Source organism: Vicugna pacos, chromosome 29, assembly GCF_048564905.1.
Source record: "Vicugna pacos chromosome 29, VicPac4, whole genome shotgun sequence".
In the NCBI taxonomy this organism is placed as follows: Eukaryota; Metazoa; Chordata; class Mammalia; order Artiodactyla; family Camelidae; genus Vicugna; species Vicugna pacos.
Window position 1 is genome coordinate 12,263,472 of NC_133015.1, and position 26,796 is coordinate 12,290,267.

Genomic DNA, 26,796 nt, shown 5'->3' on the forward strand with positions numbered 1-26,796 from the left:
CAGCTTGGGGAAATTTTCTTTTACTATTTCTTTGTTAACTTCCACCCCCTCATCTTCTGTTTCTGGAACTTTCAGTAGCGAGATATTACATCTCCTTGACTGATTCTCCAAAATTCTCCTCTTTTCCTTTTTAAAAAGCTATCGTCTGCCTCTTTGCTATGTTTTTCATCTGATTCTTTTGTTTTAATGTTTACTTCAGTTATCATTTTTAATTTATAAGAACAATTTTTTTCAGATTGTAATTTTCTATAGTAGCCAGTTCTGTTTAAAGGATATAATGTCACCTCTAAACTCCAATTAATGATAATTTTTTTTTTTTAAGTTAGCTTCTGTTGCTTGCACTGTCTCTCTTGCATCTTAGCTCCATTTCTTTTCCTTTTCCTTTTTGGTCATTGTCTCTCAGGTTGTACACTTTCTTCCTCCATCCGGGAGGCACGAACACCTGGCTAGGTCCCCGTGCATGGGCAAGGCTCATTGATGTGCAGGATTCCCTACACACGACGAGGCAGTAAGCCTGACTGTTGTTGCTGTTGTTTGTTGCTGGGTGACTCCAGCAGTTTCCGTAAACTGTTTCTCTGCAGTCAACCAGCTTTTCCAGGGAAATCTGTAGTCTCTTGCCTGGGTGTCAGCTTGCCTGTCACATTTCCAGGACCTGGAAAAGGCTGTTAATTAGGACAGAACGCTACTGCTGAGGAGATCCAAAGCTCAGTGGCTTAAAGAACAAAGTTCTCTTTTGAGTAACTGTCAAGGTTGGGGAAATGGGCTGCTCATCCCACTTGGTCTTTCAGGGGCCCGCTTCCCTTAATTTAGGTACGTCCCTAGGGCACTGGTTCTCGAAAAACTGTTCCTGGACCAACAGCATCTCCTAGAATATTGTTAGAAATGCACATTTTCAGGCCTAGCTTACACCAACCAAATCAGAGCCTTCAAGGCTGGGGCTTAGTGTTTTCATAAACTCTCAGGTGATTTTGGTCTTTGTCAAGGTTTAAGAGCCACGGGCCTGGATCATTGTCCTTCTCTTTGCAGTTGAAACGAGGTCTCAGACTAACTCCTGTTCCAACCCCAAGGAAAGGGGAAAAGCCAGAGCAGTGCCGGTGCAGGAAGTGTTTACATTCCTCCGGTGAGGGTTGCGTCATCCCAGAGAGAGGAAAGGGTGTGGTACTTGCTTCCAGCACAGTTCTCTTTCACCAAAGCCCCTGCCACCAACCTGCTACCTTTTTGCCTGCGCTGGGTCTGGTGTTCCCTGGATCAGCTTCAGAGACAGTAAGCCTCCCATCTCCTTGGAGGGCTGAACAAAAGAGTTGCTGTGCTGTTTGCTGGAGGGGCAGAAACTCATTTAATGGCTCCTTATATGGAGTTTTCAGTCAGTTCTTATGTTGTAAGCCCAGTGCCTTATCCCCTCTAAGCACTATCTGGTTCTTCGTTTCTGGGCTGTGCTTGGATTCTTCTCATTAAATCAGCTCATTTTTTCACACGTAGGTTCTGCTTCCTCGACTCATTACACTAGCCATCACTTCTCTATCCACTGTACACATTCTCAATTTTTAAAAATATTTTTTGTTTTCTACTATTTCTTCTATTTATCTTCATGAGCTTATGCCTTTTAAAGTCTTTGAATTCATTATAATAGGATGTTGGAGGGACACGAGATAAATGTTTAATCTGCTGTTTTTAACCAGAAGTACCAATCTGAAAAAATGGTTTCCATGCACCATTCATATAGGGGGGGTGGGGGGAGGAGGTTTATTATGGAAGTGTAGAATGAGAATGTTGCCTGCCATTTCAGTAAACAAGGAATGCTGCCTGCCTTCAAGCCATTAGCCACTGCAGCTGCCACCCCCTCCCCCCATAGTGTGTCCTGAGGGGAATTCAGGATAGAGAACGGGATATTGGCCCTAGTTAGTTAAGATGCGGATCTAAGGAATAATTTCAATGAGCCCAGACTCTTGTATCTTCCCATACACAGAAAAGCACTGAAATCATTAACTTGAGATGTCTGGGGGTTTTTTTGATTAGCAGTAAGTGTGTGATTACATGGGGTTTTTTGTTTGTTTGTTTTCAGCAAAAACTCCTATATATCCTGGCTCCTCCCTTAGCTGAGCAGTTCCTCAGAGCTTTGTGAGAGGCTGCCTCCAGGGCTATAGTTCCGAGTGAGGTCCTCAGATAAAACTTAACTCACAACTTTTAGGTTTTTCTTCAGGTGACAGAAAAGTAGAGTTTCTCTGAGGAAAGGGAAAGGGAAACTTTCCGAGTACACAGAGATGGTTAAAGGGCACAATGGAGAATTAATTGCATCATTTAAGTTCAAACTAGCAAAATTCATTGAAATATGACTTTGAAAAAGACTGAATACTGAACTTACGCTACCTTTTATTTTCTTTCCTTAAGTAAGGCTGGCAAAGTTTTCTATAAAGAGCCAGACAGTAAATATGTTCAATTTTAGGGGTTCTTAGAGTATCAATTGCAACTACTCAACTCTGCAGTTGCATGAAAGCAGCCATAGACAATTTGTGAAGAAAGGGCGTGGCTGTATTTTTAAAAAACTTTTTTCACAAAAACAGACAACAGACCGTTTTTGACCGACAGGCTGTAGTTTGTCAACCTGCTTTTTTTTTTTTTTTGTCAACCTGCTTTAAAACATTGAAACCTATCTTTGTAGCCATTGTGCCATCCAGTAGTCCTTTCAAGATGACATTTTAGATCTTAGAATTAAGAAAACAGAGTACTAGAGAATGGAGGAAAAGGCCTGTAAAAATATGATCAGTTGGTGGATATTTGTCATCATACCTTTGGCCAAACCCATAGAAAGTACGACATTAAAAAAAAGAAAAAGACTAAAGTAGGACATAAACAGTGAAGCCTAAGGTAAACTACAGACTCTGGGTGATAAAGATGTGGCAGTGTAGGTTTGTCGGTTGTCACACAAGTAACCATTTGTGCAGGATGTTGATCACGGGGAAGGCAGTGCATGTCTGGGGCAGGGCATATATGGGAAATCTCTGTACCTTCCACTCAGTTTTGCTGTGGACCTAAAACTGCTCTAAAAAATAAAGTTTATTTAAAGGAATGATCAGCTGATGATTAAAGATACAGGGGGATATTAGTATAGTGACCTTTCTGATTTTACCAGAAACCTTCGATTCCTAGCTGGGAAATGGTGCCTTCAGCTCCATCTACAGGCAGTCCCTCTGCTTGCTCTTCACCTGTGCCTTACTGTTTCCCCAAATGTGCTCCATGGATGTGCTCCCTGCCAGAAAGTTCCTATGGTCAAATGAGTTTGGGAAACAGAGCCTAACTTATCCCTCCTCGGACATTCCATCTTTATTGGCAGAAGGCAGGCTCTGAGAAGTCCTGCCGTAAAGAAACTTCTTTACCTTTGTTGAACTCACAGCTTCTTAGACATAGTTAATTAAAGAATCCATTCCTCATATAACGTCTATTAATGTCTGTTGAAATGACTCCATGGAATTACAGTACACGGTATTCTAGACCAGTCCTATTTATGGTCTGGAATTTGGTCAAAAGATTCCATACTTGATATTGTTAATCCTGTTTTCGACGGGTTCTGGCTTTGTAGTCTGAATTTAGGGGATCCAAGGATAATTCTGACAGCATCCACTGAGCCTGCTGCTAAAAGAAGGGCTGGAAAAACTGACCTGATAGGATCTAGTGATGAGGGTTTTAATTCCTTTTGTGGTATAAGGAGGAGGCAGACACTTACTCGCTGGATGGAAGTGGAAAAATGGCACTAGCTTGGGCGTGGGATGGGATGGGTCAGGTCACTTTTGACCTAAGGGTATTAAATAAGCTGCCAGCTGGCTTAAGGCAATTGACTGAACCCGCAGCCTGGAGACAAGAGTGCTTACTGCTTTGCTGCCCGTTCACAAAGCCCTAGCTGAGGGGCAGCAGGGATGGAAATCCAGTGCATCTTCTGCTCATTTCTGTCTTCCTGGCTCAAAGGTAACATGTACTCAGTAACACCTGTGCTTATGGGTCTGCATCTACCCAGGAGGGTACCTTTTAAAAATTCCCATAAACGTACTTATAACATGATAAATATATATTTGGTCTCTGACCCTAGTTTCTGACACAGAGCTCCTAAAATCCTTGTGATTTCCTGAATAATAGGGAGATAGGAAGATCTTTTTTTTATAATATTTAGTCTTGACACGAGAGCCTCCAAGATCCTTAGAATCTCCTAAGTGATGAATGTGCCCTTTTTTGTACCTTAATGAGATTTCTAGTAGCTGAGGCCCCTAGATGACTTCAGGATGGGGGCGTGGTCACTAGAAAAACCAAGTCTTGGCTAAAGGATTAGAGCTTTCAGCCTCTCACGCCCACTGCTCTCACCCCTTCTCCCGCCACCTCCCTGTGGGGGAGGGTACAACCAGGAAGCTACTGCAAGCAGAGGGGACAGTGCGACAAAAATCTCATCTTGTGGATCATTATCAGCAGCTTCTTGAAAAACCTTTACTAAAATGTGTTGTGAGAGTCATTTAGGGGGAAAGTCTTTGGTTTTTGAACTCTGCAGATGGAAGAGCCTGTTTGGGTTCACGCAGGGCCCGCGGCTCCCTGCGGAACCATCACAGATGACTCTATTTGATCCAGACACAAAGCAGGTTGTTCCTGAGCGGACAGCCAGCCTCATGGACTGCATACTGGCCACTGTAAGAGCTGTTTGCCCCGAGAAGGAAGGCTGCCCCGCTCCATCTGTAAATGCAGGTGGAACACTCCAGGGGGAGCAGCTGATGTGCTTCATAAGCAAACCCGCGGGGCGGGCTTTGAGATAACCCGGGTATTCACCTGCTGACTGCACCCATTACCTGAGTCTTGGTAAATGTCAGGGTTAAGTGGGCCCCTTTCACATGGGCGCACCCTATAACCTTATGTTGCACAAGTGAACACCAGTCTGGAATTTGCTGTCTTAGCTTCCCTTCATGGGTCTTTACAGATGCCTTATAAAAACATTAGGTTAATTAACATGAGAATGGGGAGAAGTAGAGGGAAGAGTCAAGGGACCGGTCTCAGGAGGATGAAAAATTTTAAATTGTCATTAAGGAATAAGGTGGAGGCGGGGACAGCCCTTAGAGGAAGATATCCTGAGAGGTGAGGATGCAGATGGGTGCAGCCCTGGGCAAAGAGGCCAGCAGTACTGAACAAAAATTGTCTCTCGGGTCTTAAGAAATGGGGGATGTGTGTGTGTATGTGTGTGTGTTGGAGGACAGCTGGTAGGATGGAGAGAACATACCAGGAACTTGGACTGATGGGGCAGAGAAGTCTGCTGGCCCCATACAGCAGCCGGGGTACGGGGTGGCACCAATTTCTTAACACACTGACAAGCCTCACTGTCACTGGCAGGTGTAAAAGAGGAAATCAGTCTTTTCCCTCTACCTTCCTAAGTTCTCGACTGGGACCCCTGGGACAAAAGACAGATTAACAAGGGAAAAGCATACACTTTTATTTGATGCAATCTTGACGTGCCTTGGAAGCCTTCATAAGGAAATGAAGACCTGAAGAAACGATGAAACCCGCGTGCATTTATGCCAGGTTTGATGAAGAGAGGGGAAAAGGCGGGTTGGGACAGAGGTTATGAGGTGAGTGGAGAAAACCGGCTGAAACTTAGCAAGGCCTGTTCATGCGGATTCCTCTCCGTGTCCTTTCATCTTGGGAGATAAGGATGCTCCTCTCCTCTGGGTACAGGGAGGGCATGTCTCACATGAGGGTTTTATGACCTGTTTCAGGGGAAGGTCAGAAAGTCCTTCCTGTACAAGCTGTTTCTCAAATTCCTTCAGCTTAAAATCTTCACTATGCCAAGGTGCCACATTTTGGGGTAGCCAACATACTCATACACAGGCGAATATGTTGAACAAGCAAATGAACAGATGGCTTGTACCTGCCCCGGGGGATGAGCGCTCCTGATACTGCCAGTCGGCCTGACCTTGTCTGGCTGCCCTCTGCTGGCCCCTCCCCAGATCATGTCTCACCTCCTTGCTGGCAGCGTGGCCCAACTGCACATGTCCCAGAAACACAGCATGACTAAATGTTACACCTGCATGTCACTCCTGGGCCTCTCCTTCAGCTTCCAACCTACCCCTTCCTCTCTTCTGCTGCTGCAACTGCTAACTGCCTAACTGGCCAAAGCCTCCCCCTTGGCCTGGGGAGGAGACTGGACTAGAATAGTGTATTAATCCCTCTTGAACCTGGTTTTTGTGATCTCCATCACTCGGGTGTACAGCTGTCTTGGGTAGGTAAGAGAGGTGTTTGATTCCTGCAGACCTGGGTGTCTGTGGAAGGAAATCTTCAATGTCACTTTTTTTGGTTTGGTTCTGTTTTAAACACAAGAGTGATAGAATGAAAAGACAAGGTGATATGTTTCAGTGAATAGGTGGAGTTTTAATATATTTTTATTTTATTTTTTTTAATGGAGGTACTGGGGATTGAACCCAGGACCTTCTGCATGCTAAACATGGGCTCTCCCACTGAGCTATTTCCTTACCCCACAGACGTGTGGTATTTTAAATGTGACCCTAAAATTCTCTGACTTGCCTCCCATGGAGAGATGGAGTCAGGTCTCATCCCTTGAGTCTGGGCACTGTGACTGCTTGACCAATAGGATAAGGTAGAATTCACAGCACATCTGTGCCAGCTTCTGGGCCCAGGCCTTACAAAACTGGAGTCTTTGACTCCCTGTGTTTGGAACCCAGCCACCATGCTTTGAGGAAGCCAAGCAGCTCCTCAGGCCACAGGTCTTCTGGCTGATAGCCCCAGATGAGGTCCCAGCTGACAGCCAGCACCAACCACAGGTGTCAGTGTGCTTCTGTGATTCGGGCTACCAGCCCGTGAGCTGCCCTCGCTGATACTGCGTGGAGCAGGGACAGGCTACTGAGCTTTGCCCAAACTGCATGAACTAAATAAATGGCTGTTGTTTTGAGCCACTGCCTTTGGGGGTGGCTTATTACACTGCAATATATTACTAATTCTGAGTACCATCAACAATTACCAAGGAGGTGACAGAATGAGAAAGTGTAAATAGCTGGGATGCTCAGTTTTTTTTTTTCTTCCTTTATCAATGGGAAGGGAGAAAGAATAATGAAGTCTTTTGAAAAGAGTGGGGGACAATAAGGAAAGATGAAAAAGCTGATTGCTAAATGATGCCTTTCAAAATAGTCACAATTAAAAAGTGTTTGAACAAGTCACTGAATCTATTTAAGAAGCAACACGTGCCACCTCCAAGCCCCCTGTGTTCAGAGATGTTACATATTTATTTCCATTTCAAGGAAATTTAAATGATTATAAACAAGACATAAAGAAAATTATCAGAAATTTAGGGTAACAATGGTAGAATAAAGTCAAATTATAAATTCTCTCTCTGGAATTTTCCCCCTACACTACCAAACAGTATTCTGGTTCTCTGGACACCAACTAAATGAGAAAAAAAACATAGTTCTTCACCACTCATACCAACGTGTCTAATATCAGATGTATGAACTGTCCTGTGTCTGGTATTTTTGCCATGAGCATCTCTGTTGCAAACATTTTTATGGCATAACTATTTGGCCATAAGGCAGTTTTGCCATAAAAGATAAAATCATGAAAAATAAAAAGGGACATCAAAAAGCACATAAACATGAAACATGAGAAATGAATAGCAAAATTAAACAGACTTTATTGCAAAATACAAATAGTTGAATACATTTAAGATGTGTGTAGATTTATGGCAATATTGCACAAATAATTGGTTTTATTTTGTAGATTGTATCTGAGTACTTGTCTTCCAAGTGTTTTGTTCATAGTATGTTATAGTTATTTTTGTTTTGCTTCTTAATTTGTCTCCTTGTTTAGCATCACACTTTTTATTGTTGCCAAAATTCTTCCTTCATTAAGACAGGTATTGGGGGAGGATATAGCTCAGTGGTACAGTACGTGCTTAGTGAGCACAAGGTCCTGGGTTCTATCCCCAGCACCTCCATTAAAAAAAAAAAAAGTAAATAAATAAACCTAATCACCTCCCCCACCCCCCAGAAAACAGCCAAATAAAGAAGAAAAAAAGAAATTTCTTTCTCTTAAAAAAAAAAAGACGTATCAGTTTCCAAATCCTAGGATGCATATTTGTTACTGAGCTTTGTATTGTATTATGAAAATCTTCTACACTGTTGTGTGTTCTTGGCATATTGCCACATGCCCATTGATAGATGTTCCAAAGTTCTATGAGAACCGTAGGTTCAGCTTTGCCCCTTTGAGGCCCTTGGCCTCTTTCTTCTCCAACGCAGTATGTTTCAAAATAAGAAATTAACTCTTGGGGCAAATCAGTGTCATGTGTCAGCTTAATAAAGCCATCAATAACATCACTAACTGGAAGAAATGATAACACTTAATGCGTTTAATTTTCGTGTTAAATTTGGCATCTGTTACATAGCACAACTTTTCTCCGATATCAATGATTTTGCAGTAAATGTTTCTTGCCATGTAAGATGAACAGCCAGCTATACTTGTATTCAGGTATACGTTAGAGAAAGCGATGAGACTCGCTTTCTTAAAATCGATCACTGAGGATTCAGGCTCTAATGTGGGGACGTAAATTCTATAGGCTATAAAAAAAAAAATCTCTCTAAGTCTTTTCAGATTTCCCTGGAAGTAAAGCGAACAGACGTGGGATGTTGCTATTTGTTATCAATAAATGTCAGGCATATAACTGGTAGAATATATCAAGACTACGTTTAAATGTTCCAGCACATGCTCAGTCCTTACATTTCACAAATCATCTAAGCCAGATTTTGTACTTCCAGTAAGTTTTCTTATCACCATAGTTTCTATCAAGTTGATATATGATTGTTATCATCAACTACTCATCACTGTGTAGACCATTATGAGGCCCAAGATTTATGTAATATAAAAATAGGAACGCTGCATCAGTGGAGAAATGACACCAAACCAGTTGAAACCAAACTGTCAAACCAAACTGTCAACCAGTTATTTTATCTCTCATAGCAGAATTGCCTGACGGCCAATTAGTTATGCAGCCAAAATGTTTGCGGAGAAAATGCTGGCAGCAAAGATGTTTATGGTGAAAGTACCTAGAACCAGATTTCCCATACCAAGTGATCCGACACTAACAGCTTGGGGTTAATGCAGACACCACAGATTAAGAGCTCAGTCTCATAAGACAGCCCCACTCCCTCTCACTTCAGATGTCATTGTAAGTCCAGCTTATCACCTCTGCATCTGACTGGCTGGCTATAAATCTAGGGTTCCCATGACCCTTTACTCTGGTTTAATAATTTGCTAGAGAGGCCCACAAAACTCAGGAAAAATTTACTTATTAGATTACAGGTTTATTATAAAAGGATCAACTCAGGTACAGGCAAATTGAGAAAATTTCTAGGACAAGTTATGGAGAAGGGATATGGAACTTCCAGTTTCCATGCCCTGTTCAGGCATGCCACCCTTCCAGCACCTCGATATATTCAGCAACCTGGAAGCTCTCTCCTTCAGCCAAGATTTTTTGTTTGCTTGTTTATGTGTTTATTTATTCAATGGAGTTTGCCAAGCTATGGAAAATATAAAAGAGGCAGCTAGTAATTCACAACAGTCTTCAAAAGCATTAATTGTTGGTTTTTTAAGCTAATTTAGATACAATGGCTCTTTCTCTAATTCTGTCTTTACCAAATTTATCATGCAATATTACATAGGCATGATTGATTAAATCTTTGGTCATTGGTGACCTCTAGCCCCTCTCCCCTCCCTGGAGGTTAAGGGGTAGAGCTAAAAATTCCAATCCTCTAATCACTAGGTTGGTTCCCCTGGCAACCAGAGCCCCCCTCTTTAGGGGCTTTCTAAAAATCATCTTATTTACATAAACTCAGGTGTGGTTGAAAGGGGCTTATTATGAATAACAAAAGACACTCCTTTCACCTTAATACTCTGAAGCTCTCTAAGGAGCTGGAAACAAAAAACAAATATAACAAATGATGCTCTTTTCACTCTTATCCTTCAGAAAATTACAAGGGTTTTTAGGAGCTCTGTAACAGGAACCCTGGATAAATATAAAAATAAATATTTCTTATTACATCACAATCTCACACTCTTCCATTCCTAAAAACTAATAAAATTAGTGAAACAAAACTTAGTGAAAAAAATAATTTAAATTTTCCAAGAAGCTCTACTGGGCAAAGCTAAGCTAACAGAAGATCTGGAGAGAGCTTCCCAGATTAGACATGAGCAAAATGAAAATAAATTAATTTAAAATTAATCATTACAGTAACTAATAATAATAATAGTAATAATAATAATAATAGAATTGCATTAAAAAGACAGAGGAAGAACCCAAACTAGAAGAAAAAACACCCATGAGACAGAAGAATACTTTATATGAATGCTTTGTACTATAGACAAATACAGTATACATTCAATGAAAGAACCCAATTTGCAGATGATAAAACATAGATTAAGATGAAAAAGCAGATTGTAAAGCTATCTCATCTTGCGTTTTAGCTAAGTAAGATTGAAAATGAGACTTAATGCCATTACAAATATGACAAATAAATTAGAATAAAAATATTAGAATATAGGTGAATCAAATTTTTGGCACAGTGGAAAGTGTAGATATACTTAAGAAAAACAACTGAGATTTTTAGAGAGAAGATGATAGATATGAAGGAAAAAGCAAAGTCAGTACAAGTATAATTGGTTCCATATTATTTTTATTTAAAAATATTTGTTGAACAATATATTTGATAAGACTTAACAGAACCTCTGTATATTTTATTAAATAAAATTGTTTCCTTACTCTTAACGATTATATTTGTAATGTAATTTTTATATTGCTTTTTAGTACAGTGTTTAGGCAGCTGATACTCTAATAACTATTTTGACATCATTGTTATGGGAGAAAAATTGAGTTCCAAGTAACTAATTAGTGAACAGGCAAATGCATTGGAAATTTCCAGAAACATATTCTAATGGAGGTAAAGGATTGGAAAGGGTTTTTTTTCATGCATTTATCTATTCATTCATTTCTCTGTAAGTTCCACGAGGACAAAGATTTTGCAAATTTTTTTCACTGCTATATTTCCCTGGGCCATGAATAGTACTTGGTATATTGTAGGTACTCAGTAAATGTCACATTCACAAATCCATTCATTCAGCCAGCATTTATTGATCACCATAGGCACTGTGCTAGGTGCTGGAGAAGCAGAGATGGGGGAAGTCATTGTTCTTGTCTTCGAAGAGCTGAAGGTATATTGGAAGAAAAAAATACTGCATAATGATAAAAATATGTTCAGAAAAAATATATAAAAGAGACTAACTTATATGGTGGGATGCTGGGGGACTTAATGAATTTTACAGGAAAAGTGGTGTCAAGAAAAGGACGTTAAATATAAGAAAAGAGAAGACATAAAAGAGAAGACATAACTGGAAAAGAAATTGTTTTGTGATTCTAGAATCTGTCCTGTTCAAATCACTCAAACCTGACTGTGATGAATTTGAAAACATTATCCTTTTCCGATGGTTGAATATTCAACTGCAATGGTGCCTGGTAAAGATGCATTCATAAATCAGTTGCTTTGTTTTAATCAGCTGCCAACAGGACCATCCCTCTTTAAATATCTCTTCTTTTCAACTCCTATACAAGCATTTCATTTTCAAGTGAAATTCCAAGAAGATCATAGATTTACCTGTGGATTTCCATGTCACTCAGGTGACTCCAGGTACTGATGCAATCTACATGCCTTGAGCAATGGAAAGTGCTGACCCAAGCTTAAAAACAATTTTCTCTCTAATAATTATGGCTTCCAAACATTCATTCCGTTTGGGGTTTCCATGTAACATGCCCATGCCCTCCTAGTTAGTAAGTGGATAACCAAAGATTTAAAATCAGTTACAAGAAAAAGTTAGAGCGAAGATAAAGTTTTCAATTAGCTTTAACCACCTGAATCAGAGGGAATGAATGAAATTTCTGACCACTTCAGACTCCTTTCTAAAAGCATAAACTCATCCATTTATTCCAAAAGCATTTACTTCCACCCACTGTCTGTTGGACGCTGGGACTACACAGATGAATGAGATACAGAGCCTGGCCTTAAATAATGTACTGTTGGGCATATGGAGTCAGGCTCATGAACAACCTAAGATACTTGCTATGTCAGAGGAGAGTCAGAAGAAGGGTGCTGGCCTGCTCAGAGGAATTAGAGAATGCTCTCAAGGAGGTGATTTTGGAATGATCTGAAGAATGATCTGCTCATCAGGTGAGAGGAGGGATGGACCACAGGGAAAGGGAGTAGCCTATGGGAAGGCACAAAGGTGGGATGCTTGTTCCTTGGTACTGACAGTGTGAAGGGCATGCACTCCTTCAAAGCGTTCAACCAGTATTTGAATGCTGGGCCTGAGCAGCTAGAAGTCATTAGCCAAGGACAAGTGCAGATTTAGGGAAGATGCACCATGTTAAATTTGAGGGAATTGGCAGAGGTGAAACGGAGGGAAGGAGCACAGGAAAGAGCTCTAGGAGGAAAATCTAGCAATAGCTAATATCTTACCACGGCGCTGAAATACTATCACGTTTAAATACATATTACCACGTTATCTCCTGTCGAACAAAAGAATAAACTGACTCATTGGCTAAGTAACATGCCCATGGTCTTCTAGTTAGTAAGTGGGTAACCAGGCTTGGCTATCTAATTTGAATGCCCTTACTTTAAGAACCACGAGGCTATACTGTCTTCCCAGCTGTTTTAGGTGACGCCTGAAATCCTAGGTCTGGTAGACATTTCTCAGGCAGAGAACTGATACTGGCAAGGAACCCTGGGAATAATAATGCAAATGGTAAGTTTGTGAAAACAGTAGTAATTCTATTTCTAGACTTACTTTATTGCCAAATTATTTATGGTGCCATTTACTAAATGGAGTGTTGTATTTCACTGGGCTTAACTGGGTTGAAGTTACCCGGGCATCAGTAACCCACATCAAAACCAGGACGATCAAGAAGTAATTCGAGTTTCTGGCACTCTTGCCTCAACAATCTAGGATCTAGGGCACTGTTGTAAGATGGTCTTCCTTTTTGGTTCGAAGGATTTCTTTCTTATGTGACCAAAGACGATTTTTCTGGTCGAGGAGGATGTTTGGCCACGCTGCGGATCTTGGAGAGCAGGTGATTACTGATCACTAGTGTTTTCTGGGCGAGACAGTTGCGCTAACCCCCTCCCCTTCTCCCCCGCCCCCCTCCTCCTCCCAGTCTGGAAAGGTGCAGGATCTGCTAAACCGTGCATCACACAGCGGCGGCCGGAGCAGACGCGGGATGGTCGCACGTCCCCAGCAGAGCAGAGGGGGGCAGCGAGAGAGTCTGGGGAAGGTACGGGCGGGGAATCCAGGCGCTACCCGCCGCCAGGAAAAAGCAGAGGGTCATTTGGGCGGGGAAGGCAGTTGCCGAGTGCAGGTTTGGAAGAGGCTGCCCCCCCCCCCACCTTCTGCAGCCGAGAGGGCGGGGAGCCGGGCCGGGGACTAGAGAACTGCGGACCCGGCACGGTTCCTCAGCACTCGCTCGTCCTCCTTCCAAGGCCCCGGGGATCGGCTCTCGCCCGGGGGCCCGGCCATGCCGGCGCCAGCACCGCGGCGGCCGCTGCTGCGGCGGCCGGCCGGCCGCCAGGGGGCGGGAGCGACGCTGCGAACAATGGCCGCGCTCGGCCGCAGGCCGGCGAGAGGAGGAAGGGAGGTAGGGCCGGCGCCGGGCGCGCCGCGCGAGTCCGCGGGGGGCCGGGAGTGCGCGCGCGCGCCGGGAGGGCTGGGGCGCGGGAGCGGCTGCGTCGGCGGGGCCGCGCCGCGCGGGCGCGGGAGGGCGCGGCGGGAGCGCAGGGAAGGCGGGTGGAGGCGGGGGGCGGGGAGCCCGAGGGGTGGAAGCCGGCGGCGGCGGCGGCCGAGCGGGGTCAGTTCTCTGTAGTGTTTGCCAATGTTGGAGCCGTCTGCAAAGTGTCCCTGGCGAGAAGGTAAATACCCTTGTGGGGGGCGTCTGGGAGGCCCCGACTTCCGCTCTGCTGGCGGAGGAGACAGAGGGCGCTGGGGAGCCCTGCAGGTCCGCGGCGTGCGGCGAACCCCAGAAGAGCGGCCCCTCCGCGGCCTCCCCTCCCCCGCGCCTTCCCTCCCTCCTTGGGCTCTCTCGGGGCGGGAGGGGGAAGGGAGGAAGATGGAGGTGGGCAAGGGAGCCGGGGAGGAGGCAAATGAATTGGGGAGGGGGCGTCTGTGGAGGGGGTGGGACGACACAGGTGTCCGGAGGGGAGGAGCCCCGAGGAAAGCAAGGAGGCCAGCACTAATGGACTGCGGGGTGGGGGTGGGGGGAGCAGGGACCCGGGAAGGTGGGGTCTTCGGGGCCGGGGTGGAAACGCCGGAAGAGGGGACGGCGGGTGATGCGGCGGTGCGGGAGAGGGAGGGCAAGGGCCGGGGGAGGGTCCCTGCAGAGGGGAGGGGAGAGAAGAGGGGAAGGGAGGGGACATGGAGGGAGGCCTGTCCTTGGAGGGTCTGCGGGAAATGGACCTGGGGGCGCTGGAGGAGCGGCGGGGCGGGGGCGCGCCGGGGGGTGGTGGTGGCTATTTCTGTATAATGGGCAAGTGATAAAGACGTAACATGCCGAAATGGGGAAGGTAGGTGGGGCCGAGGGGACAAAATATATCCTATGACAGGCAAGTTCTCTCGTGGCTCCTACGAACTACTACCGTGAGGGCTCGGCTTAAAGGGGTAGTTGGCAGTGACCTTGCCGAGGTGAAGGGAGTTGGGCGAAGAGACAAAGATCAGTTACGGAATCCACTGGGTGAGGGCAGAGCCTCCAGTCCCTCCGGGAGCGAGCCGGGGACTGTGTGGATTGTGTTCAGGGGGGTGTTCTGCAGAGGAGACGCTAAGCTGGGATTCTTCGGGAGGGGGGCGGGGATAATGGCTCGGGGTTCTGGAAGTCCCTGGAAATATGTGCAGAATTTTGCATTTGTGGATAATTTTCTTTGGAAAGGGTCTATACTTGGCAGGAGGCGCCCATCTCCCTTTCCCAAAAGGTTTAGAACTATTTGGGTAGAGAAAGACCATTCATTCAATTAGGGGAATGTACTAAAGGATTTTAAAGCTTGTGTTTCCTGCAGAAAGGATAGAGGTGATCTTTTAAAGCTATTTCACTGTTAGCTGAAAACCTAATGTTTGACTTCACAATTTTGGTGAACTTTTTCTGAGCATTACTTCTCTTCTAATGCATTTTTATGCTTTAAGAAAGAATAATGAAGATTTGAAATCAAAGTTGTAACGGGCAGGCGGAATAATATAGTACCCTTGCAGAAAAGATTGTAGCATTGTTCCTGGAGGATGTTTCCTCTTCGTCCTTGCTTGCTTAAGATGATTCACATATACTGTTGTGAATTGAACTGCAGTAGAAAAAAAATCTTTTTTAATAAAACCATCAAAACCAAGACATTCTGCATTTCGATTGTTTTGTCATATGGCAGATTTTTCATTTTTCAGTTTGTCTATATTTTACTGCAAACCAGAGGTAATACATACCACTTGAATTGTAGATTTATTGCATTTTGCAGCAGGCCTGTATTAAATTTGTGAAGGGCTTACATCAAACAATGTGGTGTCTGTGGATTTTTATTCCTTTAACTCAAGTGACTATTGCCACATTCCATTACATGGCAGTGTAGTTTGAAATTTATTCCTAAGTGATCATTAGTTGGTAGAATATGGTGCAGATTTCCTCACACATCACTAAATTTTTCCTTGAAAACCTGTGTTTTGTGTTTCTAAAAGTGTTGCTGTATAATCCAAGTAGGTACTGTTAGCTTCAGAGAGACGGCTATGTAATTTTCAAGTTTTAGTTTTTTATTTGGAAATAATTTCAAGTTTACAGAAAAGTGTCAAGAATAAGACTCGTAACTTTAACTTAGAGTCACCTGTTACCATTTTACCAGTTTATCATTTGATCTCTCAGTTACACACACATAATATTCTTCTCCTGGTCCATTTGACGGTAAGTTACATATATCATCATGGCTCTTTACTCCTAAATACTTCAGCATGGAAAACCATATAAATTTCAAATTTTAGCTTACTTGGCTTGCCTGGAATGAAATTCTAGGAAAGAGTAGCCTGGTCTGGTTTTCAGCAAAGAATAAGAATATTAAAAAAAAAATCTGAGGCGGTCATCACAGTTATTAGTATATAAACAATGCAGAAATGAGGCTGAGTGATTATCCTGAGATTGGGTCAGTTTCTGGGAGACACAGTGGCCAGTGTTTTGTTTTGTTTTGTTTTTTAGTTAACCTCCTGTTCTTTTATTCTTCTATTATTTTGTCTCCTTTTTTTTATTTTTGTATACTTTGAGCACTGGCTATCTGATCATTTATGTGTACAAATCATAATAAAGAAAGGGGAAGAGTCTAGATGTTGCAAAATTGAATTGTCTTAATATTAGACTAAATAGTAGGAGACATGCAGCGTAATCAAATCATATATAGATACATTTGTGCCTGTTTTAGATACTCAAGGAAATATTAAATGAGTGTCTAGAATCCATAATAATTATAGTTTGTATTTGTGTATCATTGATTTTGAATAAATCCTTGAAGTTCTATGTGGGAGCCTTGTCATTATGTTGTTCTAGACGTCAAGAGCCCTTTGTTAGAGGAAAAATTTTAAGGCATTGAGTCTTTGTTTATGATTTAACATGTAACAGAAAGAAAGGGGCTTTGAACCAGACAAAACTGGGTTTTAATCTTAGCATTGTGACTAAGGAGAAAGTAACCGAACTTATAGATAAATGAGAATAACACCTACATCTCAAAAGTGATGGGGATTAAATCAGCTAATATAAAAATGGCAAAATATGACACCTGGTATAGAAAATTGGTATCTGATAAATGTTACTTTCCCCTTTTTTCTGGACTGATAGTATGTGGGGTTTTTCAGTGGGATGGTTCATGGAGTGAGACTTCTATATTCTTAGAATCTGTCATGGCTCTTAGCTATTTTTTTATACTAAATTACTTTGTTTTTCTTATATAAAAATAGTTTTTTGGGGGTACCTACTTTTAAAAAGAAATGAAAAACTTTTTTAAAAGACTTTTTAAGGACCCCATGAATTTTTGCAGTAAGAAGCTTTGAGTTGATATTTAGTTTTGTAGTAGTTTGGAGTCTAAGAGTGGAAATAGTAAATATTTTTGCTTTTCATATTGTCAGACAAGACATTTAAGTGAGGATTGCCTGTCAGTGGTGGAATGGGAGCTGACATAAAATTTATAGGTATTTTAATTTAATAATGCCATTTTAGAAAGCAGGATTTAACTGATGAGGATTTTATAGATTTAATTTTGCGCAGCTTTCAGTTAATCAGATGAGCAAAATGTAATTCATAATAATAGCAGCAAATTAATATCAGCCATACATTTCAGATACATGTGGGACCTTCGTGAATGTCAAGTCTTGTCCAGTGCCTTCTCTTCATAAACCGCCCCGCCTGTTTTTATTTAGTAGCTTGGAATCTGGAACTGCATGTCCTAATGTGCCTGACTGGATATCACTGTAGGGCATTTTTGGGACATGTGAATAGGTTTCTCTAAAAGTACTTGGCTGTAATTGGAATGAGTTGTAGCTGGACACTTTTTGACAGAAGAGGGAGGGGTGGATTTTATGAAACCATAGGCAGTATACAATGCTCTGCATTTTATTGCTATGACTTTAATCAGGTTGTTTTAAATATAGGACATTAGGCCTGGTGTGTCTTTAAGAGGAAATGATGTGTTAAAGAGATGTGCCACTGTGGGCGTTCCAAGTTTCCCTTGGTATAGTTGTGAGTTATAATTTTCATATTGATATAAATCTAATATAACTTGTTTGTGAGAAAGAACAAGTTCAGAATGTCATCCAGTTACCTCATAGAGTGTTGTTACAGTCATAGTAGTTTCATGTGTTAATTTATACAGATCTTTATTTTATAATTGTGAAGGAAAGGCTTACGGAATATTTAAAATTGTATGGTCAATTTTAGGGGAATAGGAGCTTTCATTTTAGTTTCTTCATAAAACTGCCTTTTGTATATCAGAAGATTAGAACTTAAAAAAATGTACCCCTCTATCTTATTGTGTCTTCTTCTCAGAATCAGCCACCAGTGTTGCCAAACTCTAATACTGAAGAAACACATACAGATCTATAGATAAGATTTGTAACTTTTAGAGGCTTACCTGAAATAAAAACAAAGTGGGATTTCTCAAAATGGTGAACATTTACTGGATTGTGTTAAATTCTAGAAAGTAAGGAATACTAAATCACGGAGATGCTTTTAATGGTTTATTTACATTTTCACATCCAAATGAATTGCTTTCAATTAAAAAATTGGGTTCGTATCTTTAGTTCTAGGCAGTGTATTTAGTGTATTTTAATACCATTTGACTAACGCTACATGTTTTAATAATTTCATCTTTTGAATAAAATGTTAGTGTTTAAGTTTCATAATTTACCACTTTCAAAGTCTAATATTACTCATTTGCTCATGTTGAACAGGAGATTGATTTTTTTTGGCTTATGTGAATATATTAAATTAATACCTAAAGCACCATAGGATTATAGAATTTTAGAGTCGAGTGGAACTATCTTATTTGTTGTCACATAACAAATTACCCCAGAAATGAAGAGCTTAAAACAACAAAACGTTTATTTTCTCAGCTTCTGTGGGTTTGAAGTCTGGGTGCAGCTTATCTGGGTGCTGTGTCTCAGGGTCTTCTAGGAGGTTAAGGGTAAGCTGTCTTTGGGGCTGTAGTCTCATCTGAAAGTTCACCTGGGGGAAGAGCTGCTTCTGAGCTCAGTCACGTGACTCGGCAGGATTCAGTTCCTTGGGGATTATTGGACCGAAAGCCTCAGTTCTTTGCCATGTAGGTCTGTCCACCGGGCAGCTCACAGCGTGGCAGCCAGCTTCCCTCAGAGCAAACAAGTGAGAGAACAAGTGCAGGTGACACTCAGGAGGAAATGATGGTTTCTTATTTTAACTTTTTTTTTAATGGAGGTACTCGGATTGAACCCAGGTCCTCGTGCATGCTAAGCATGTGCTCTGCCACTGAGCTATACCCTCCCGCACAATGATGATCTTTTTATAACCCAGTCTTGGAAATGCTAGCTCATTATTTCTGCTGTATTCTGTTTGTTAGAGGCTGTCTGCCACAAGGACTCACATTCTTTTTAAAGATTTGGGGGAAAAAAAGGAAAAAAGCAAAAAAAATCCCCAAAACCCCAAAGATATTCAAAGTAATTTACCAGTGCTCAAAAGGTAATCTCCTGAATAGCTTGGACTAAAACTCGAATTCACTGGTGCTCATGCCTTGTACTATTTCTACAGCATGTGATTCTCTTGGGGAATACAAAAATCAATACAGATGCTGAGGGCAGTATTGTAAGGAATGTATTGAAAACTTTCAGAGTCATTTCAGATTGACCATAGTTTGTCATCTTGAAAAAATGGTAGCCAAATGTGTACAAACACACACACACACACACACACACACACACACACACACACACGGTATCTGTGTGTAGAAATGTATCGGGGATCTTTGCTTCCAAGGGGAAGTTCAATATTAACATTTTATAGCATAAACATTTCTACACAACTGACTGGATTTAGTTCTTTTGCTGTTTATCAATACTGTGTTGTTGCTTTTTGGATAATTTTTTTGGGGGGACTGTACATAATTTATTTTTTATGTAAATTCTTCCCATTACAAAATCTCATGCTTGCTTGCTTGATTGATAAATTTGGGTTTTCCTACCCTCCTTTGATACCTATTTTTGAACTAAGTGTGGAAAAGTTTAGCTACATGAAAAGAAATACACCAATGGTGAGGAGGTCAGACCCAGAAGGAAACAAATCCAGATGTAACAATGGAATATGTCTGAATGGCAGTTTTCTTTTTGAAGATTTTCTGTAGAATTGTAATATGTATACTGTTTGTATAATGATGATGATAAAACCACAAATGGGAAAATACAGCTAGGTGATCTGTGTCCTCTTTTCCATTCTCCCTAGGAGAACATGTGTGCGCTGTAACTGTAGGCTTAATTTATCTTATAGAGGACGAGAGCAGAGCTGTTTAAAACCTTACTGGAATAACAGGAGTATATATTAAATATTAATATACATTATAATTAATATTAATTAAATATTAGTGTATATATTAATATAATATATTAAATATGTGAAACTTTTAGATTGTTTAACCAGCTTCACTTTTGCTGAAAGTATCTTAGAACTCTAGAACCAGAGGGGACTTCATTCAGCCTGGATCTGCACTGTCTAGTATGGTGGTCATCAGCCACATGTGGTTATTTGAGTTTAAATAACATTAAAGGAAATTTAAAATCTACTTTCTCAGTTGTTTTAAGCACACATTTCAAGTGCTCAGTAGCCACAGGTGGCTAGTGGCTGTCAGGTTGGACAGCAAAGATAGAGAGCATGTTTATCATCTTAGGAAGCTCTGTGCTGATGTAGATCTCCATTTTCTATTTGATTTTGGTCATGGGCATGTGTTTAAAGTGCTGATCACTGAGATCACCAACTAAGTTGAACTTTGTTTCTTCATTTTCATTTTCTAGTTTTTGGAGCCGTGAGGGATACAGCAGTTTGGTCACTATTGTTTTAACATGCTTCAGATAAATCAGGTGAGTTTGTGTTAAGGCATGCCGCACTTATATGGTGCTTGGGCCATCTGTCGTGGATTTTAACTCAGCTTTTCTATAACCATAACCTGACTACCACTTGACAGAGCAATTATATACTATATATTCATCATAGAAAGACTGCAGGGCAGGCTGAGTAAGCGTTATAGTGATGGTCCTGAAAATTGATAACTTTTGAGTGTACAGAGCAGGAGGTCTGTTCTTTTTGATGTCACATCCCTCCAGGACTTGCTGGTGTGCTCAGAATGCTTACAGTCGTGATCTGACTTCGGCAGGCGGCAGTTCTGCAGACTGGAAGTGTTTCTAGTGACAAATCTTTTGAAGTAGCTGTATCACTGTGTTAAAAAAAGATTCTTTTTTCTAGGGCACTGGAAAAGGCTAGAAGGAGGTGCTCTGCTAAATAAACTGTAGCATTTAATGCCCTAGACTCACTGAAAGAAATATTTTTCTTAGGTCTTGGCATTTCTCCAATGACTTCATACCTTTAATCTTATCCTTTCTGAACAAGAAGGGCATTGTATCATAACTGTAATGTTAGAAAATACTTTGTTTCATTTCACATGTGCAAATCAAGAGAGAAGTAATGAGATTGCAAGAAGTAATTAATTTTTTGTGATTTGAAGAAATAATGACCACCACACCCACCCCTCGCCCATCGAGCTCACCTTGCCTAAGAGATCTCCAGTTCCTTTGTGTCACATACCATCTCGAAGCCACTGACTTCTAAGTTTATACCTTGTCTGGGCTTCTTTTCTGAGCTCCAGACTCAAGTAGCAGTTACCACCTTGATCTCTTAACATCACAGGATCTCAAACTTAATGTGTGCCCAGGAAACAATTTAAATGTTTCAGTCAAACTAGACTCTTTCAGGTCTTAGAATGAGCAGGTTCGTTCCAGCTGCAGGGTCTTTGCACAAACTACCTCTCCCTGGACCTCTCCTCCCTTCCTCTGTGCTTGGCTCCCTGGACTCCCAGGCGTAGGAGTTGCTCTCATAGCACCCTGCCCTTTTATTTAGTGACATCCTGGCATTTGAAGTTCTATTCAGCTGTGTAAATATTTTACATCTGTCTTCCTTGTTAGATGTGCTTCGCGAAGGCAGTCACTTTGCTTGTTTACTCCTGCATCCCCAGGTCCTAGAATAGTTCTTGTTATATATGGTTTTCATGTGTTTGCTGAACAAGTAGATGAATGATGCCAGGGTTGTCACTAAAGCCAGGAGATCTCCGTTTTTGTTGACAATAACCACGTGATTGCATTGTTAGTTTTGGTATCATATTATGTTGCTTTACACAAATGCCACTAGTGTAAAATCTCTCCCTTATTCAAAGTTGTTCTTCAGTTTTCTCCTTGGACTAGACAGTTTTCTTGTGCAGCAGATATTGCTTCCATCAAAGATGTTACTAACACAGGATAAAAGGAATCATACTGTGCTTGGTGCTTCCTGTGCCTTCACGGCTGCTGTCAGGTCCCACTGGCTGCGTTGATGCAGTTTGATGAGTCATGACGTTCAAACTGTGCTGTAGTTCCCCCTAAGTGACTGTGCAGACACCTGCCCTTAATTATATGGGTGCAATTAGAATAATTTGTTTCCTATTCTACCATAGACAGATGGAAGTGATCACTCATTTTATGCCAGTCAACATCATTGAAAATTACGGTTTATAAGTTAGTCTTAATGAGGATTTGCTGACTGTGCTAGTGGTCACGTTGAACCAGGCATTGAAAACAACTCCTGGGTGACATTCTGCATGGCCATAGGCAGTTCCCTGGGCTTTGGCTGGCGTTGTCCACAGTGTCTGGAGACGCGCATGCTTTGCTCATAAGAGATATGTATTCCTTGACTCACTTCAGGACCCTTACTTGTTATTGACTAAGTTTTATCCCCCAAAATGTTCAAGTCTGAGGGGAAAAGTGAAGCTAATTTGGAATAGTGGAAGTTGTGGAGATGACCTTCTCTTCATCCAGACCTTAAGTCACATTGAATTCTTAAATTTATGAGTGGCTTTTATGTTTTATTATTTTCATGGTGGCTGCTCTACCATTAGAGGGCTCTCAGGATAATGTGGAAAGGCATGAAAAGGCGATTGAAGCTGACACTGATCTTGACATATTTGAGATTTTTACTGTGTGATTTTTAACACCGCCTGTAGGATTAGTGCTAAATTTTTATTTGGGAGGTCTTTTGTTTTCTTGAAATGCCTGCATAGTACTAGCAGATTCTTCCATATATGTTCCTAGAACTAATTAAAGACTAGGCTATTGAACACTAAGCTACTTATATTTTATTTGATATTAATTCTGCTGACATTATTATTATTAGGGAACATGGGGATGTTCCATGTTCTGTTATGATAATGGCACTTCCACCTTTAAATTGTGCACCTCATTTTTACTTTTGCCTTTTAAGAATGTATGTTGTTATCCATGTGCAACTCATGTAGAAAAATTAGGTGGTATAGATAAGTAAAAGGGAAAAAATTGCAAGTAATTCCACTATTCTTTTACAGAAATAATCACTGCTAACATTTTGGGGTGTATACTTATAGATTTTTTTCTATACAGGTATGTTTTTATGTGAATATATGTTATTTAAAAAACTGGGATTATGTAATACAGAATATTCTGAAGTGACTTAATAATAATCCATAGTTTGGAAGCACTAAAATTTATTTAATCAAATCCTTATTGTTGGACAGATTTCCTATCATAGTGCCACAGTGAGTATTTTTTTTTGCATGTATCTGTGTTCCTTTGTCCATTATTTTCTTGCAATTAATTATTAGAAATGGAAATACTAGTCAAAGGGGTATGCAGATTTTAAAGATATTTGATGCATAAATACCAAAAATACAGAATTTTATCTGTTGAAAGTTTATTAGAATGCTTTTCCCCATATTTCCTTGGCAAATTTTCAGTCTTTTTCAATCTGTCTGACAAAAAGTGATGTTTTAATTTTCATTTCTATGGTTTGCTTATATTTGTTCTTTTGTGTCTTGTCTTTTGTGAATTGCTTGTATGTGTCCCCTAGCATCTTTACCTTTTTATTTGTAAATAAAATTCTTTGGATTTTGAGAAAATTCCTTTGAGAATTTTCTGAGCTACTGTTTATAATCATTACTTCATATTTTTTCATTCATTATTCAAAAAATAAATGATGATGTCCTGTGTTTCCAGGGCACCATACTAAGTAAGATTTTTGTGTATTTTGGACCTTTCTCCCTGATGATTAATTTATAAGCCCTTAGGGAAAGGAAACCCATTTTAACATTAAGCTGTAGCAAATATAAATTAAGAAGGCACATGTGCTATGAAATAATATTTTACAATTAGTGACTGAAATAGGGCGAATTTGGGGGGGTTAGTTAGTGATGCAGACTTGACAGGGCAGTGTGTCCTATGGGGTTGGGGAATCTACGTCAGGCTGCATTGGGAGAGCCCAGCAGCAGGGGATTAACAGAGGCCTAAGTAGTCTGGTGGTTCCTTTTAAAGACGTTTGGTAGTAGCTGTTGGGAACATGGAAGCTAAGGGGAAGCTTTAAGGCCTGACTCAAGGGGAATGGGAGAATGAGGAGGACAAACTGAATTTCAGTGCCAGGAGAGTGGAGAACCCTGTAGGGCAAGAGGGAGCCAGGTGTTATAGAGAAAGAATAAAGTTGTATCAAGGTGTACGGTGAAGTGTAAAGCCAGGGTTGATCATCAAGAAACAAAAGGCCTAGCATTTAAAGGATAATGGTACCTGTCTCACAGGTTTGTTGCGAGGAGTCATTGAGATGACAGAGGCCACGTGCTTAGCATTGGCCCTGCTATTCTTGCTACTCTGTTAGTGTTACTGGGACTGGAGGTGTTGCTGTTGCTACTTTGGAGATTGATGAGACAGGAGGGCAGACATTTAGGTTGGTCATTGAAGTAGTTGTTTGTGGAAGTGAAGCACTTGGACATTTTTCAAACCCAGGTGAGCTGCAGGTGCTCTCCTTTTCTTCTGTAGGCACCAGAACTCTAGCCTTTTTTCTTAAAAGCTGCTACTACTTAAGTTTACTTGTTTTTTCTCCAAGTCTGGCTTTGGGGTAGGATCTACAATTTGCCTATCTCACTTGAAGTCATAGGATGCAGGCTACAGTGATAGGATTAAAAGTGCAGGAAACATAAGAAAGTTAAAATGTATAAAGACACTTTGGCTTTCTGCCATGCTGGCATAACAAGATTTATCCTGTGGGTAGCCAGCTTCCAAGGTGGCTCCCAGCGATCCATGCCCCCTGCTATTTACACCGTTGTGTAATCCTCCCACACATTTGTGTGTGTGGCCAGTAGAATATGGTAGAGGTGATGGATCATTTCCAAGGATCAGTTTTAAAAGACATTGTGGCTTCTGCATCCTCCTCTCTCTCCCTCTGTGCCACCCCACACTGCTCACTCTGAGAGTAGTTGGCTGCCGTGTTGTGAACAGCCCTATGTAGAGGCCCACATGGTGAGAAATGGAGGCTCCTGCCAACAGCTAACAAGGAACCAAGGCCTTTAGCCAACAGTGTGTGACTGAGCCTTCGTGGAAGCAGATCTCTCAGCCCTTGTCTGGCTTCCAGCCTCAGACTACTGGCCCACTGACATCTTGACTGCACCCCCATGAGAAATTCTGAGCTAGAACCACCCAGCCAAGCTGCTCCTTGATTGCTGAACCTCAGAAACTATGAAAAAAATAAATGCTTGTTTTTTCAAAGTCACTAAGTTGGGGGTAATTTGTTATGCAGCACTAATAAACCCTTTCTCCTTAAATAACTTGTGAACATCTAGACATGTGACCAGTGGCTTTTAGACATTGGGTGACAGGTGGCACCAGACTGTGGTCCCTGAGACAATGGAAACAAATGAGGTAAGCCCTTGTGTTGCACCAGTTTACAGTAGAGACTAGACTGTTCACAGGCCACAGTGAGAGGAGGAGGAATCAAAACAGATCCCAGTTTTGATGGGACTAGGAAACAAAGATCAGCATTTGGGAAGGCCAAGGTGATTAGAACTGTAGCACAGAGCACCAGAGAGAAGGGAGCTGTGGGGGAGAGTGGCCACAGAGGATTATCGTCTTGAATATTTTGCTGAGTCTGATCTGTAGATGCATGACAGGACCTATGGAAAGCCAGGGAAAGAACTACTGGAAAGCAGTAAGAAAATTTCTCGGGCTCACAAAGGCTGGGAATAGTTTGTGTCTCCACTATCTATAGTGTAGGGACCTTGCAATACATGGGGCATTGCAGTCTCCAGAAGGCCCCAGAAGATCCCAAGTACTTGTAACGTGCACCAGAACAAAGTCTAAAAGTATATTGAGGAGCAATTCAGAGTGCAACAATGTAAAATTCATGATGTTTGTAATCCAGTCCAAAATTAAAATGCTTACCTCATCTTGAATAAGGAATAGAGCATCTAGACAGAAGATCAGTAAGGAAACAGAGGACTTGAACACCACTATAAACTAATTAGACCTAACAGATACATACAGAACACCCAGCAACAGCAGAATACACATTATTTTTCAAGTGTACGTGAAACATTCTCCAGGAATAGACCACATATTGGGCCACAAAACAAGTCTCAATACATTTTAAAAGATTGAAATCATGCAGTGTAGCTACTTTGGTCACAGTGGAATGAAGCTAGAAATCAATGACAGAAAGAATACTGAAAAACTCACAAATAAGTGGAAATTAAAAACACATTCTTAAATAACCAACAAGTCAAAGAAGAAATCACAGGGGAAATTGGAAAATAATTAGAGACAAATGAAAATGAAAACACAATATACTGTAACTATGGGATGCAGTGAAAGCAGTGCTCAGAGGGAAATTTATAGCAGTAAACCTACAATTAGAAAAGAGGGAAGATCTCAAACAAATAGCCTGACTTTTTACCTTAAGGAAACTAGAAAAAGAGGAGCAAATTAAACCCAAAGTTAGCCGAAGAAAGAAAATCAGAAAGATTAAAGTGGAAGTAAGCAAAATAGAGAATGGGAAACAATATAGAGAATCAGTAAAACCGAAAGTTGATTCTTTGAAAAGATCAACAAAATTGACAAACCTTTAGCTAGACTGACAAAAAGAGCAAAGACGCATATAACTAAAATCAG

The 26,796-nt window shown here is 41.3% G+C and overlaps 1 protein-coding gene across 10 annotated transcripts in view; it reads left to right on the forward strand.

The window, feature by feature from the left end:
* Positions 1-13,228: 13,228 nt before the first annotated feature.
* STAU2 (staufen double-stranded RNA binding protein 2) overlaps positions 13,229-26,796 on the forward strand; it is a 248,593-nt gene continuing 235,025 nt past the window's right edge. For 4 of the 10 annotated variants that reach the window (XM_072951788.1, XM_072951793.1, XM_072951792.1 and 1 more), the window contains exons 1-2: positions 13,833-13,976; positions 20,605-20,670. Coding sequence is in view for 4 of the 10 variants with exons in the window: in XM_072951792.1 (XP_072807893.1) it covers positions 20,653-20,670 (18 nt within the window). In the remaining 6 variants the exon portion in view is untranslated. Of the gene's footprint in view, positions 13,346-13,832; positions 13,977-20,604; positions 20,671-26,796 lie in introns of those variants that run through there. The other 6 variants (XM_006202410.4, XM_015237707.3, XM_072951789.1 and 3 more) reach the window with 6 other exon arrangements.